This window comes from Leucopleurus acutus (genome assembly GCF_964270905.1).
Source record: "Leucopleurus acutus genome assembly, chromosome: 3".
NCBI lineage: Eukaryota > Metazoa > Chordata > Mammalia > Artiodactyla > Delphinidae > Leucopleurus > Leucopleurus acutus.
In genome coordinates, this window is record NC_139145.1 from 49,453,873 (window position 1) to 49,467,601 (window position 13,729).

The 13,729-nt window shown below is 39.6% G+C and overlaps 1 protein-coding gene across 1 annotated transcript in view; it reads left to right on the forward strand.

The window, feature by feature from the left end:
- DCTN4 (dynactin subunit 4) overlaps positions 1-11,822 on the forward strand; it is a gene marked incomplete at its 5' end in the record, with an annotated part of 32,515 nt that extends 20,693 nt beyond the window's left edge. Inside the window, 5 exons of the mRNA XM_082836845.1 lie at positions 128-201; positions 2,868-2,922; positions 3,952-4,059; positions 6,366-6,463; positions 9,197-11,822. Coding sequence (XP_082692971.1) covers positions 128-201; positions 2,868-2,922; positions 3,952-4,059; positions 6,366-6,463; positions 9,197-9,410 — 549 coding nt within the window. The 3' untranslated portion in view covers positions 9,411-11,822. The remainder of the gene's footprint in view (positions 1-127; positions 202-2,867; positions 2,923-3,951; positions 4,060-6,365; positions 6,464-9,196) is intronic.
- Positions 11,823-13,729: the final 1,907 nt, after the last annotated feature.

Sequence of the window (13,729 nt, forward strand, 5' to 3'; positions counted from 1 at the left end):
AACATCTGTGATCTTGCAGCAAAATAAAACCAAACTGTAGTAAATGCTATGCTTCTGGATTTGGCAGGTCTCTGGATCAGCAGAGTGTGTTCCTGTTTTCCTCTGATACATATTTTTTTCTTTTTAGAAATGTGAACATAATCTGAGCAAGCCAGAATTTAATCCAACATCTATCAAATTCAAAATCCAGCTGGTTGCTGTGTGAGTATTTGGGATTGGTGTTTTGGATTACTGTTTTTTTTGTTTTTTCACTGTGACATGTGCTTACTCTTGGCTTAAAAAAGGAAAGAGAAACTGCTTCAGAATAATCTTGCTGTTTTGTTCCTGTTTTGGTTTTGAAATACATACCAGGAAGTTGAAAGCAGATTTACAGACACAGAATCCAGGGTGTTATATCAGGGCACGTGATAGTATGGTCTGTGGCAATGTGGTATGTTGCTGGTTGGAGAGTCACTAGTCATTCATCACAAATGATAAAGTACCTCTGTTTGGGAATGATCTCTTAAAAAAATTAATAAAATAAAATATAGCAGATGGAAGAATATCCCTGTAACAATGTTCATGCTATTTAACTGTATTCTGATAATGCTTTGTTGAGTGGGATAAAAGTGATTAAATTAGCGTTAACTCACAGAGACTTGTCAGTAGAAGGGAATTTTGTGTGTGAAAATCATCTATCAAACAAGAAAAATTAGGAAACTATTGTCTTGACTTTAGGGTGAGAGAGCCCTTCCCAGTAAGGCAGAAAGCCCAGAAGCCACTAAGGAAAGTAGCCAGCTTTGACCTTAGCAGAAAGATACGAGTTGTAAAAGCAAAATTGACAACAAAGTCCTGAGACAGTAGAGCAAGAAAGAATATTTGCTACTCCATGATTAATAAAAGTTGAATATCCCTGGAATGGGCTTGTTGGGGGCGGGGGGATGAGGTAGGGCAAAGGATTTGAACATGTAGCTCACAGAAGAGAAATTCCAAATGGCCAGTAAATATATGGAAAGATGCTGAGACTTGATAGGAAAAATGTTAAATAATAAGTAGTATTGAGTGCTCGTGAGCGTGTGGGTAAACATACTTGCATACATTGTTGGTAGACTGAATTGCTAGAGTTTTTTTGGAGAGAGACCTGGAATATCAAGACAAAATGACATAGACCTTTTAACCTGGTAGTGCTGTCTCAGGAATCTATTCTCTAGAAACAAAGCAATATATAAAGATCAATACATAAAGATGTGTGTTATAACATTTTAAAGGCAAAAAGCTGGAAACAATTTTAATGTCAAACTGATTAACCATTAACAAAAAAAATTGATTAAATTGAGATACACTCATGTAGAATATTATGCAACAATTAAAAAGAAATCATTGTCAGTCAAAATGGCAGAGAAGTGCTGGTCTCATGACTTAGGAGGGCCAGATATGGGTTCTGGCACTTACAGAATTTGTCTCAACTGATTTCCCTCATCTCTGAAATGGACATAACACCAGTCCTACCTCTCTCTTGTGGTTGTTGAGAAGGATCAAATGAGCTATATGTTCACAAATGCTCTGTAACTGTAAATCACCGTACAGTATGTTCTGTTTTCCCAACTATTATTTAATGCATGACTGGTTAGGACTACAAAAGTGGCATGAGAAGTGTGGTACGAGCTCCTTTCTTAATTAAGAATTACACTTATTACAGAAATCTTGAATGGCAGGATGTGCTTTGCATCAGTTTCTTAAGATTGCTTTGAAAAAAAGTGCTTTTCTTCTGGCATCATGGCAGAGTCACTGGGGAATCTTAATACATACGTTCTGGTCACACATCAGACCAGCTAAATCCAAATCCTTGATAGTGGGGCTCTTGAATTTGTATCAAGTTACTCAGGTAGTCCTGATGACCGTCATGAAAAATACCTAGTCTGAAGTTAAAATACCTTAATGCTAAGATGCACTCCTGCCCCTGCCCACTTGTAGTGTTTCTGCAATAGATTTTGTCTTATGTTAATATATGCACGATAATATTTATGCATGCTTTGTTCCAAGCACTTTTTGCACTATTATTTAATTTATTCTTCACAATAACCTCAAGATAAAGGTACTTTCAATGTTCTCAGTTTATAACCGAGACACAAAGAGGTAAATATCTTGCCCTGCTCTTTACAAAGAAGTATCTCAGTATATAAACACTAAGCTGGAATTTGAACCTGGGTTTTGAGGTTTTGAGTCCAGAACAAGCACATATAAGTACAAAATTCTATTGTCTTATTTAGAGAGGTAGCGTAACATAGTGGTTAAGAGCAAGGGCCCTGCTGCCAGACTGCCTAGATTTGAATGCTGGCCGCTTACCAGCAAGCTACTTCTCCCAAGCCTAGTTTCTTCCTCTTTATAATGGGGATAATAGTAATATCTATTTTACGCAGTTGCAGTGCAGATTACATGAGTTCATATTTGTAACATACTTCAAATGTTACACATAGTAAGTGCTATATAAAAGTGGTAATATGTGGTAGTGTTTTTATACGCCTATAATGCATTATTAAATCAGTCTTGGATCTTGTAACCAGTTGCCTATAGATTTACAGAAATGAATTAATAAAAATCTCAAAAAATATATCTAATACACATATAAGGTAGAGATATCTGCCATGATGCACACACATATATAGGCTCTAAACTAGAGGTATATGTAAGATGTCAGAAAGAATTCATTACCAGTTTGGTTTCATGTCTTAAGTTCTTATCATAGTGGTATGATTCTTTAAAATTTTCTCTTGACATGTTCTAATTAACATGAAGAAATCGTTTCTTTGCTGCACTGGCTTTAAAAAAAAAGTAACAATTTTAAGAGACTCCAATGACCATTAATGCATTTTTTTATTCACGCATAGCAATTATATCCCAGAAGTGAGAATCATGTCAATTCCCAACCTTCGCTACATGAAGGTTAGTACCATGCTTATTTACAGGAAGAGAAAGGATTAATTGATCAAAGATGTGTGCATATGTGTATGTGGTGGCTGTGTGTATTTGACATGGGATGCAATGAGCAAGGGATAAAGAAGAAAGTTTGAAATAATAAAGGGATTGAGATTTTAAGTGTCATTAAGCTGGGATTCTTGATAACAGCATCTTTGAAATATATGCAGAAGGAGCAGTGTGCACATTACATTGAGGTAGAATCATGGTAGGGAAAGAAAGGAGATGTTAGACCCCACAGGCATCTTCAGCTCTCCTCCAGCCAGGAGATTCTCCACCATCTCATGTGTGTGTATGTGTGAGATATCAGGAATCAACTAGATTTCTTCTTTACCACAGCCCCTCTCTTCTTTGAGGCCCTTATCTCCCACACAGACACCACAGTGAATTGCACAGTGTTCTGCAGCAGCGTCTTAGTTCTTTCATGCTGCTCATAAAGACACTTTTATAGTCCCTGTTCATTTTAATTTTTTTTTTTTTTGCTAATGTAAAGAGCATACCAAACAAGGGCAAATTATGGTTCAAGAACTCTTCAAAGTCTTTTACAGTCTTGATGTGCCATTTTTTTCTATGCTAATATATCTGGCTAGCCTGTGGCTGCCATATTTTATTTATGAGGGCTTCCTTCTTTTTAGCCTTAAGTGGCGACCTGGGTAGGGCAAGAGTTGTAAACTTTAAACAATCACTTAGATAATGTGTATTTCTCAGAATTTCTGCATCTAGTAACTGGCCCTTTCTGTGGGATCTATTCCATTTCCTCAGTGAAATAGCAGCTCCAGAGAGTATGTAGACTAGCATATAAGTAACAGAATAGGAGTTAGTGAGCCCTTTGAGAATGCAGTGATGTAGAGGCACAGGTGGGTGTTACTGTTCAAGAGTAATGCTGGAGGCGTGGAGGCCGGAGGGGGTGATAATTTTGTGATCTAGGCATCTAGGAAAGTGGACCTAGGTGGCAGCAGTGGAACATATATGAAAGATGCCTTTCCTTTTCCCCAGGAGAGCCAGGTCCTCCTGACTCTTACAAATCCAGTGGAAAACCTCACCCACGTGACTCTGTTGGAGTACGAGGAGGGGGACCCTGATGATATCAACAGCACTGCTAAGGTAGGAACGCTTTGCCTCATCCTGAGTAACCCTGACTTCTCCTGGAGTGGCTTCATTTGCCCTGGCTTAAAGGACTCCACACTGTCTCATTTTCACATCCAAACAGTCATCAAGTTCTTCTGATTTCACCTCTTGAGTTTTTTTACTTTATCCGCAAGCACACTGCCACTGCCCTTTTAGAAGGTCTCATCATTTCTTACGTGGACTGTGACAGTAACTTCCTAACTCCCTGTTTTTTCTTCACCCCCACTTCCATGCCAGCCCATCTTCCATCTTGCCATTAGGGTGATCTTTCTAATACCTAACTTTGATCATGGCATGCAGCTTGTTTGGTGTCCCTCTGACGTTGGGATGAAGTCCACATTCCTTGGCATAGCTTAAGAGCTCCCTGATGTCCTCACCTCTCTCTTTTCTTCCAGGATGATCTTCCCTAAAACCCCCAAATCTAGCATTCTCGAAATTGTGCATATTAATGGTTGCAATCCAAGCATATCCAATGGGTCATAAACTTTCATGCTTCCAGAGGACTACATATGCTATTCATTTTATCTAGAATTCCTCCTTCCCATCCCCACTCCTCTGACATACATGGCCACACTCTCTTTCTGCCTGATGCATACTCATTTTTCAAGACACAAAGGAAATAACATTTCCTTTTAAAAGCTGATGTGCCTCCACTAGATGCCCTCTGCTTACACAGAGTATACATAGCACTAAATATATATTTTTTAATAGTCTATTTATTTATTTATTGGCTGTGTTGGGTCTTCGTTGCTGCATGCAGGCTTTCTCTGGTTGCGGCGAGTGGGGGCTACTCTCCGTTGCAGTGCGCGGGCTTCTCATTGTGGTGGCTTCTCTTGTTGCGGAGCATGGGTTCTAGGTGCGTGGCTTCAGTAGTTGTGGCTCATGGGCTCAGTAGCTGTGGCGCACGGGCTTAGTGACTCTGCAGCATGTGGGATCTTCCCGGACCAGGGATCGAACCCGTATCCCCTGCATTGGCAGGCAGATTCTTAACCACTGCACCACCAGGGAAGTCCAAGTACTAAATATTAAAATAGGTAATTTTGACTCTCAGTGTTGGTTGAATGAATGAAATGAGGCCTTTCTGCTTTTTGCTACTTCATGATTCATCTAGTACTTGAAATTTTAGAACAAGAACTTTTCTCTATAGACCATCTATTACTGACTCATAATTCAGTATGATACTCATAACAAAAGTTGGTAGAAAGGATGCCTGTTATCTTTAATTAGCTGTTATTCAAGTTATACTTACTAGTAGAGAATTTATCTTTTTTTTTTTTACTTCTGCTTTTTAATGATTTCATTTACTAGCATCACTTCCAAAGAGAGATGACACTCATCTGTCCTTGCTCCTTTTTAAAATGACACTAATAAGCTATGCCAGTGAGGATAGAGACAGAAATAAGTGCCTGATGAGTATACCCAGCTTATGGATTTGCCGTTTTTCTCTCCCTTTACAGCTCCCCGGCCACATTTGTATCCATAATTAGTAATGTTGTTTACATTGTTATCTGTTAACTTCAAACATAGCGAAGTTGAAGCCTAGTTACAACATAAGGCTAAGTGTAAAGAATGCTTAACTGTTTTTCATGGCCATAAACATACCCAATATCTGCATTTCAGAAAATATGTTGGAACTACTGTTTCACATTATGATTATGTTTTTTCTTTTTTTAAAAAAAATGAGGGCTTCCCTGGTGGCGCAGTGGTTGAGAGTCCCCCTGCCGATGCAGGGGACACGGGTTCGTGCCCCGGTCCGGGAGGATCCCACATGCCACGGAGCGGCTGGGCCCGTGAGCCATGGCCGCTGAGCCTGCGCGTCCGGAGCCTGTTCTCTGCAACGGGAGAGGCCACAAGAGTGAGAGGCCTGCGTACCGCAAAAAAAAAACAAAAACATGAAGAACTGTTTCAGATATACCACAAAGCATAAAGAATAACATAGCAAACACCCATATTCCCCCAGCCCCTTAAGAAATAAAACATTAAAGACACAGTTGAAGCCCCCACATCCTGCCCACTTAAATTCCCCTTAGCAGCCCCAATGAAGTAAGCACTCACCTGACTTTACCATTCCCTTAAATTTCTTTGTTCTTATACTTTTATCAGAAATGTCCAAACAATATGTTTGTTAAACTTTTTATAAGTGAAATAATGTATGTTTCTTGAAACTTGCTGCTTACTTCTGCATGTCTAGGTCAGGGCAATACTTTTCTGTATTCCACTGAATGAATGTTCTACAACGCACTGATTCCTTCTGAGGCAGCCCTCTTTGTGTTGCTCTCCAGGTGGTGGTGCCTCCCAAAGAGCTTGTTTTAGCCGGCAAGGATGCAGCAGCAGAGTATGATGAGTTGGCAGAACCCCAGGACTTTCAGGATGATCCTGAGTGAGTGATCCTTTTGTGACACACACACACACACACGCACGCACGCACGCACGCGCGCGCGCCACAGTTGGCTGGTACACAAGGCCCACTCACAGATCTCAATTTTCTTATCTGAATTTTTAAAGTAATTTTTTCTTCCTATTTATAAAAAAAATTACTATAGAAATTTGGTGAATATATATTTATTTTTATATATAAAACCATGAAGAAGAAAATAAAATTTCACCACCAGAGATTAGCACCATTAACAGTTCCATCATTGGGATCATTCTGTAAGCACAGTTTTTTTAACCTATGTTTCCTGTGTTAAAAAATTTTCAAGTGCATGATTGTTCATGGTTGTGGACAGGATATAGTATTCTATCCCCAAAGATTTACCATTGGATTTGTCTACCTGCCCCCCAACCTTTCCATCTTAGAGTAACAGATATTACTCTCTCATACCTAATAACTGAGAAGTAAAAAACCAAACCTTTCCCAGATGAAGAATACATCAGTCAGGTTCCAGTCTAAAAACAGAAATCACATCAGTTATTTGAGCAGAGAGAATTTAATATAAAGATTTGTTAACTGGGTAACTTCAAAGGTTAAGAAGAAATCTGCAGTATCCCAGAGACGGTAATTTTATGAAGCAGTTACCACTCCTAGGGCTGAGGGAACAAAGGGAAATGGTTTAAATGATTCAAATTTAGAAGCTTGAAGGAGGAGCCCCATGGAGCTGAAACTCAGACCTCTGGGAAATGGGAGCAGGGACACTGCCTGACTGGTGCTGGCATCACAGGGTGCCAGAGGAGGGGTGGCATGCTGAAGCTGGTTATGCAGTTGGAAAACCTGGATACTGCCACTTCCTGAGTGAAGAGGCATTGCTAGAGTGCTGCCCACAGGAGCTGCATGCAGACAGGAAGCTCACCGGGAGAACCAGGCCCCTTCTTCCTGCAGGCTTCTGGTCTCCATTAGAGCCCCTAAAGGGAGCCTGGTAAGGAACCAGCCTACCAAGCAGAAATGTGGTTAGCAGAATCCTGTGTCACAAAGCAGGCTACAGAGCTGAAAAGCAATAGCATTTAATACACTGGTGTAGGGAATATTTAAGGTTTTTTAACAGAATGATCAAAAGCTCCTTCCTCAAGATCCCGGAAAGAAGAAATAACATGGGACAAATTAGAAAGACAAAGTGAGAGCAAAGAGGAGGTTAGTACGGTGATTACCAAACTTGGGTGAACTTCAGAAAGCACCAGCGTGGGTGTTTTAATCTTTTTATTTTTATTTTTTTTTAATTTTTTTTTTGCTGTACATGGGCCTCTCACTGTTGGGGCCTCTCCCGTTGTGGAGCACAGGCTCCGGACGCGCAGGCTCAGCAGCCATGGCTCACGGGCCCAGCCGCTCCGCGGCATGTGGGATCTTCGCGGACCGGGGCACGAACCCGTGTCCCCTACATTGGCAGGCGGACTCTCAACCACTGCGCCACCAGGGAAGCCCTTAATCTTTTTTTTTTTTAATTCTGTATAGAGTACCAGACCCCACAGCTTCTCTTTAACAGGTCTAGGTAGGCACCAGGAATCTGAATTTTTTTAAAAAAAGCTTCCCAGGCATCAGTGGTTGCCTGGGAAATTAAGGCTAGGAAGACTTTTTCTTTTTTACTATTTTTGAACTGAATTTTTAAAATGAATCTGATGTAAATCAAAGGTTTGATTAGTTACTTCAGAGTGATTGTGTTAATATAATACAAAATGCATTCTCTATAATCCTTGCTTTATATAAATTATATTAATTTAAGTACAGAAATTTGTTAAGCCAAGGTGAACTTCTGGAAAGATCATCTGAGATAAATTCCAGTCAGATTACCTGACAGATTAATGAAAGATTGAATTAATTATATTCCATATTATTATACTTTATAGGACTTCCAGATATCTGGAAATTAGTAGTGCTAATACTGGATAATATGTAAATATTTGATTTGAGTAACTTTTCTTAAAGTAATTGAGTATCATCTGGATAGTAGATCAAGTTCTGTTTATTTCATTGCCTTTTGACTTTTTGAAGCTAAGTTATTTAAACAGAAACTTCAAGTGCATATCAGAAAACTGAAATGGAAACTTCAACTAAAGAGATTTTTTTCTATTCTAAAAATTCCTAATTTACAGACTCTATTTACAAAACACACTGATTTATGGTATTCCAGAAACTCCTTTAAAGCTCCGAGTTAGCATCCGTCTATATCCTATAGAAATAATACCATATGTATATAAAGGTTCCTCTGTTTGTAACAGAGGAAATCAGTGTATACTAATTATGGTCGCTATGCACCCATTAAGTAGAATGGAGAAGACCTAGATATACCAATATGGACAGGTGTTTGTGATAAACAGTGAAAAAAAGCATGTTACAGAATAGTGTCCCTTTTGTGTTGGTTAAAAAGGTAGAAAAGTGTAAGTGCACAGAAAAATATTTGGTAGGTTAAGAGCCAAACCGTTTACAGTTGTTCTCTGTACTGAAGAGGAAAATAAGAGGAAAGACTTACTTTTCCCCATTTAAAATTTTTATGACTATATTTGTAATATTTAAAAAATAAGGAGGTCAGCATTTTGCTGAAGAAACTCTTCATTGTTGACAAACAGGATGGTGGTCATATCTTGTCAACAGAGATTTCCTGTGGGGCATAAAATGACTGTGAGTCTAACAGGCTTGGCTGACTTGCGACCTGCCTAATACTGTGCTTATTTCCTTCCATAGCATTATAGCCTTCAGAAAGGCCAACAAAGTGGGTATTTTCATCAAAGTGACCCCACAGCGTGAGGAGGGCGAAGTGACCGTGTGCTTTAAGATGAAGCACGATTTTAAAAACCTGGCCACCCCCATCCGCCCCATCGAAGAAGCTGACCAGGGTACAGAGGTCATCTGGCTCACCCAGCATGTGGAACTCAGCTTGGGCCCGCTTCTTCCTTAAAGTGTTCCAGTGGCGGGCAGATCCCAAAGGACAGTATCATCACAAACCCGCGTTAAAATGTGGAAGCCGCTGCTTCGTTAGGCCGTGTTTATAATGATGTACCCATGCACTACTGAATCCTGTTCCTAGGAGGTTGGGGGCATAGGCAAGGCATTAGGAACACTGGGTGACTGCTGTTCCTCTGGCCCTCTCTTCTGTTAATACCCGTAAGTCTGTGTCTCCCTCACTGAACCCTGCACGTTGACTAACAACAGCATAGTTCCATCCCAAGAAAGGGGGTGGCTATTCCTTGGAGTGGCATTCGATTGACCACTTGAGAAACTGACCATACTATCTCCCGATCTGATCTCATAAAGGATCAGAGTCTCACAGATGAAACTTAAAATAACTGAAAGGTAGGCCCGCTATTAATGACCCAGCATTGGTCTCAGTATACCAGCTGCTTTTTGCATTCCACTAGATATAATCTAGCACTCTAAACGTATCCCTTCACTTGCCATCTTGGCTCCCATCCATTTGACAGGATAATAGAATCGTCATGTTGTCTTTAGTTTTGTGATGATTGGAAAAACCTGTGAAATAGTTAAGGCACCTTAATTTGCCCTCTTTTAAGTGAATATAAGATACTTATTTATTAATTGTTCTTAAAAATTTTTTCCCAGTAGAATACAGAACTTTTTCTTCTAGGAAGAATCTGAGAAGCAAGCAATTACGTGTCATGTCAAGGGGGTGGCAAATTCTGTTCATTTTAACTGTTGCCACAATATCCAGGGACTGATGCTGCCGCAGCGAGCCTGTCTTTATGTCTTACTCCCTACGCTTCTCTTCGGCTCGGCCTCTTTAACTCAGTAAGTTGTTCTGAGTACTGGGGACCTGGAAAGAACCCAAAGAAAACTTGGTGGACAAGTTCACTTCTGGAATTCAGAAAACATTTTAAATGTTAGATGTTTATCATGATCTGAACTAATGTTCTTTCCATTGATTTGAAGGGGAAGTTAACATTTGTAATCTCTTGAATCCAAAACTGGATATTCAGAAAAAGAAACTTCTCCCTTCCTGCATTTAAGACTTTTATCATACGGTTTGTCGAATAAGAGCATTTTGACCATAAATCGTAAAGAGTACTTGCCTAACAGCACACATGCTGTTTTCACTTGGTATCCTGGAGTTGGGTTGCTAACCTTAATTTCTGTGATGTCTTCTCAACTGAGACTTGACAAAGTAGACCACCACCTGCACCACATTTTCTGTAAATGTATTGTTAGCAAGCAGCCAACAGACCTTTGGGGAAAGAGAAATTTCCTGTTTATTCTGGTTTTGTTTTTAAGTTCAAGCCTTTAGTTTTTTAAAAAAAATTAAAGGTATATATAGTAATCTAGAGTACAGACAGGACATAGTTACTTTTCAGTTCCCCTTGGAAGATAAAAATATTTAGGAAGCCTCTGAAAGACACTAAATAGTACTCTTAAGATCAAGCCAATATTATGAAACAGTATTCCACAGAGCAATATATATGCTGCAGTATGAGAACAAAAACACTCATGTCTCCAATATTATGACAGTAATAAGGCTTAGCCTGTTAGGAGTTGGGGCAGGGTGTTGTATAATGACAAATCTGCAGACTATAGGAATAGCTTAACTTTTTGTGACCCCACGAAGTGTCAAATTAATTTTTATTTCACTACTCACTACAGCCTCCTGTGACGTGAGTGCTCCATATTTGCCAGTGGAGGAGATAAGCCTCAAGGTAGAGGATAGCTTCCTATGTTTACACGTTTGCATCGACTACACACAGTTACGTGTTGAAGGCATATAGCTGGTGTTTGTTCCCAGAAATAATAATGTTGAAGTAATGGGTCTCATCACCCCCATGTGACACAGAAACACAAAAACACTATTGATCATAGAATTTTTTCCTCAGAAGCCAAATTAACTTGCAGAATAACAGAGCCATTGATTTAATGGTTCCTCAAGATAGTTTTCAGTGCACGCTGGTACCTCGTGTGTTAGTAGAAATGGTTCAGTATCTGTGTGTTAGTAGAAATGGTTCAATACCTGCAGCTGGTGAATTTGGAATTTTATTTGTTCCTTTTTTATATTCGATTAGGTGCAAGATTTTAAAAGTATAGTCAGTGTGCACCATGCAGGCAAATTAGATGTCATTAGCACTAGAAACTACAGTTTTGGACACTTAAAGCTAAGTTAATTTGAATTTGTGATTTGATTAGCCCACCAGAGTTTTCTTTTGTTCAGACTGTTTAATGAGCTAAATGTAATGCATATTTGTGAAGAAACATCCTTTTTGGTCCCTTTTGGGAATGAGAGGCACTCCTTGGTCTTTATGAATGACAGGTTACTGTTTTGCCTGATTGCTTAACTTCGTGTGGTGAAATAAAGCAGAAAAAGCTTGAAAAGTGTCTTTTGTTTGGTTTCATGAAGACTGAGTGGAGTAGCATGCCCGGGGTGGAGTTAGGGTTAGCATGCGAGTCAGTGGGGCGTGCTCCCTTCTTCCATTTGTCTAAATGAACTAAGGTAAAACCTCAAGGTAGTTCACTGTAATATTATATAGGTAGATGTTGCTTGAGCTCCTTATGAACATATTATCAGAACCAATGTGTAAATGTTACGTTGTTAGGACTCTACCAGCTTTTATCCTGGGTCATTGCTCCCAAAGATATCCTTTTAAGTGTACAAAGTGGCCCAGCCCTCTCAGGTAGCCACTCGTCCACTTTCATCTGTACTCAACTTTTTCCCTCCTCTTACTGTAGATTCATCAACTACTTCCCTTGCTCTCTACACCCTAGCCACACAAGTCTCTGCTATTCCTGAGTCACCCCAGGTTGCGCCCTCTCAGGTTCTTTGCACTGGCTGTTCCCTCTGCCTGGAAAACTCTTCTCCCAGATATCTGTACAACTCAAACCCCTGCCAGTCAGGTCTGTGCTTAAATGCTTCCTTCTTAGGCTTTCCCTGACCTCCCTATGTGATAATGTAAACTGACCTTCCCTAAACACGTATCCCCCTTCTTTGCTGCTTTTTTTCCTCATAGCACTGATTACCATCCAGCACTATATACTTTATTTTTTGTTTCATCATACGAGAACATAAGCTCCATAGTACAGGGATTTTTGTCTTTTTTTAAAAATTGATGTATCTGCAGAGTGTAGAGCAATGCCTGGCAAGTAGCAGACAACCAATATTTGTTAAATAAATTAATACCATCTTCCTTTTCCTTGTTTACATAGCTGTTGGTCTTTTATCTTTTTTAAAAATATATATACATATGCCTCTTTTTGTCATAAGCCAAATATCTTAACTTCCCTTGAGCTCTCTTGTTCCAGTGTTAGCTCAACCTAGGATACTCCCTAGGTATCCTACTCCCATCTAGATGTGGTCTTAATCTGTAGTACTTAACCTCTCCAGGGCATTTACCTCTGCCTAGTATTGGGTTTTGTATGTGTATAGTTCCTTTGCTGTAATGCACACCCTTGCAGAGCCAAATCCAGGCCCCTTTGTCATCTCTTTCTCCTATATTCCAGTCAAAGGGTAGCCTGGAATAAACTCAAAAACTCAGAGCCAAGTCACTTGCTCAATTGCAATATAGTTGATCCTTGAACAATGCAGGGGTTAGGGACACTGACACTGGGGCAGTCAAAAACCTGTGTATAATTCTACAGTTGGCCCTCTGTATCCAAGGTTCTGCATCCATGCATTCAGCCACGTGCAGATCATGTAGTATTGTAGTATGTATTTAGTGGGGGAGAAAAGTGTGTGTAAGTGGACCCACGCCGTTCAAACCTGTGTTGTTCAAGGGTCAACTGTAGTTAGCTTTATTTATCCCCATTTTCTGGTGGTCAGGGACATCAATAGTGGAATATATTTCACAATACAAACCACCTACGCAAGACAATGACTTTAAGTGTTAAGTGAAAGTAACATTAAATGTTATGGAATCAAATAGTGAGAAAGCTCTATCATTCTCATGCCCTGCTCCCCTCTCCCCATCCTTCTGTCAAATAAGGATAAAGTATCAGTTCTCTTATGTAGCACTTTTTTTTTCTTTTAAACATAGGCTTCTGTCTCAGAGCCTTTGGCAGACAACAGAGGCTTACTTACTAAAAAATATTGTTTCATTTTCATTGTACTTGTTCTTAAGGCTACATCTACACAAGTGATACTAATTTTCCATTTACAGAAGTGATAAAAAATGTTCCTCTTAAAATATATTTAAGTAACATGAGGAGACTTAGGAGTTCCACTTGTGCCTATGATGTAGATGTGTGGAAAGAGTGTCACCCTGACTGAAAGTGGATAGATGACAA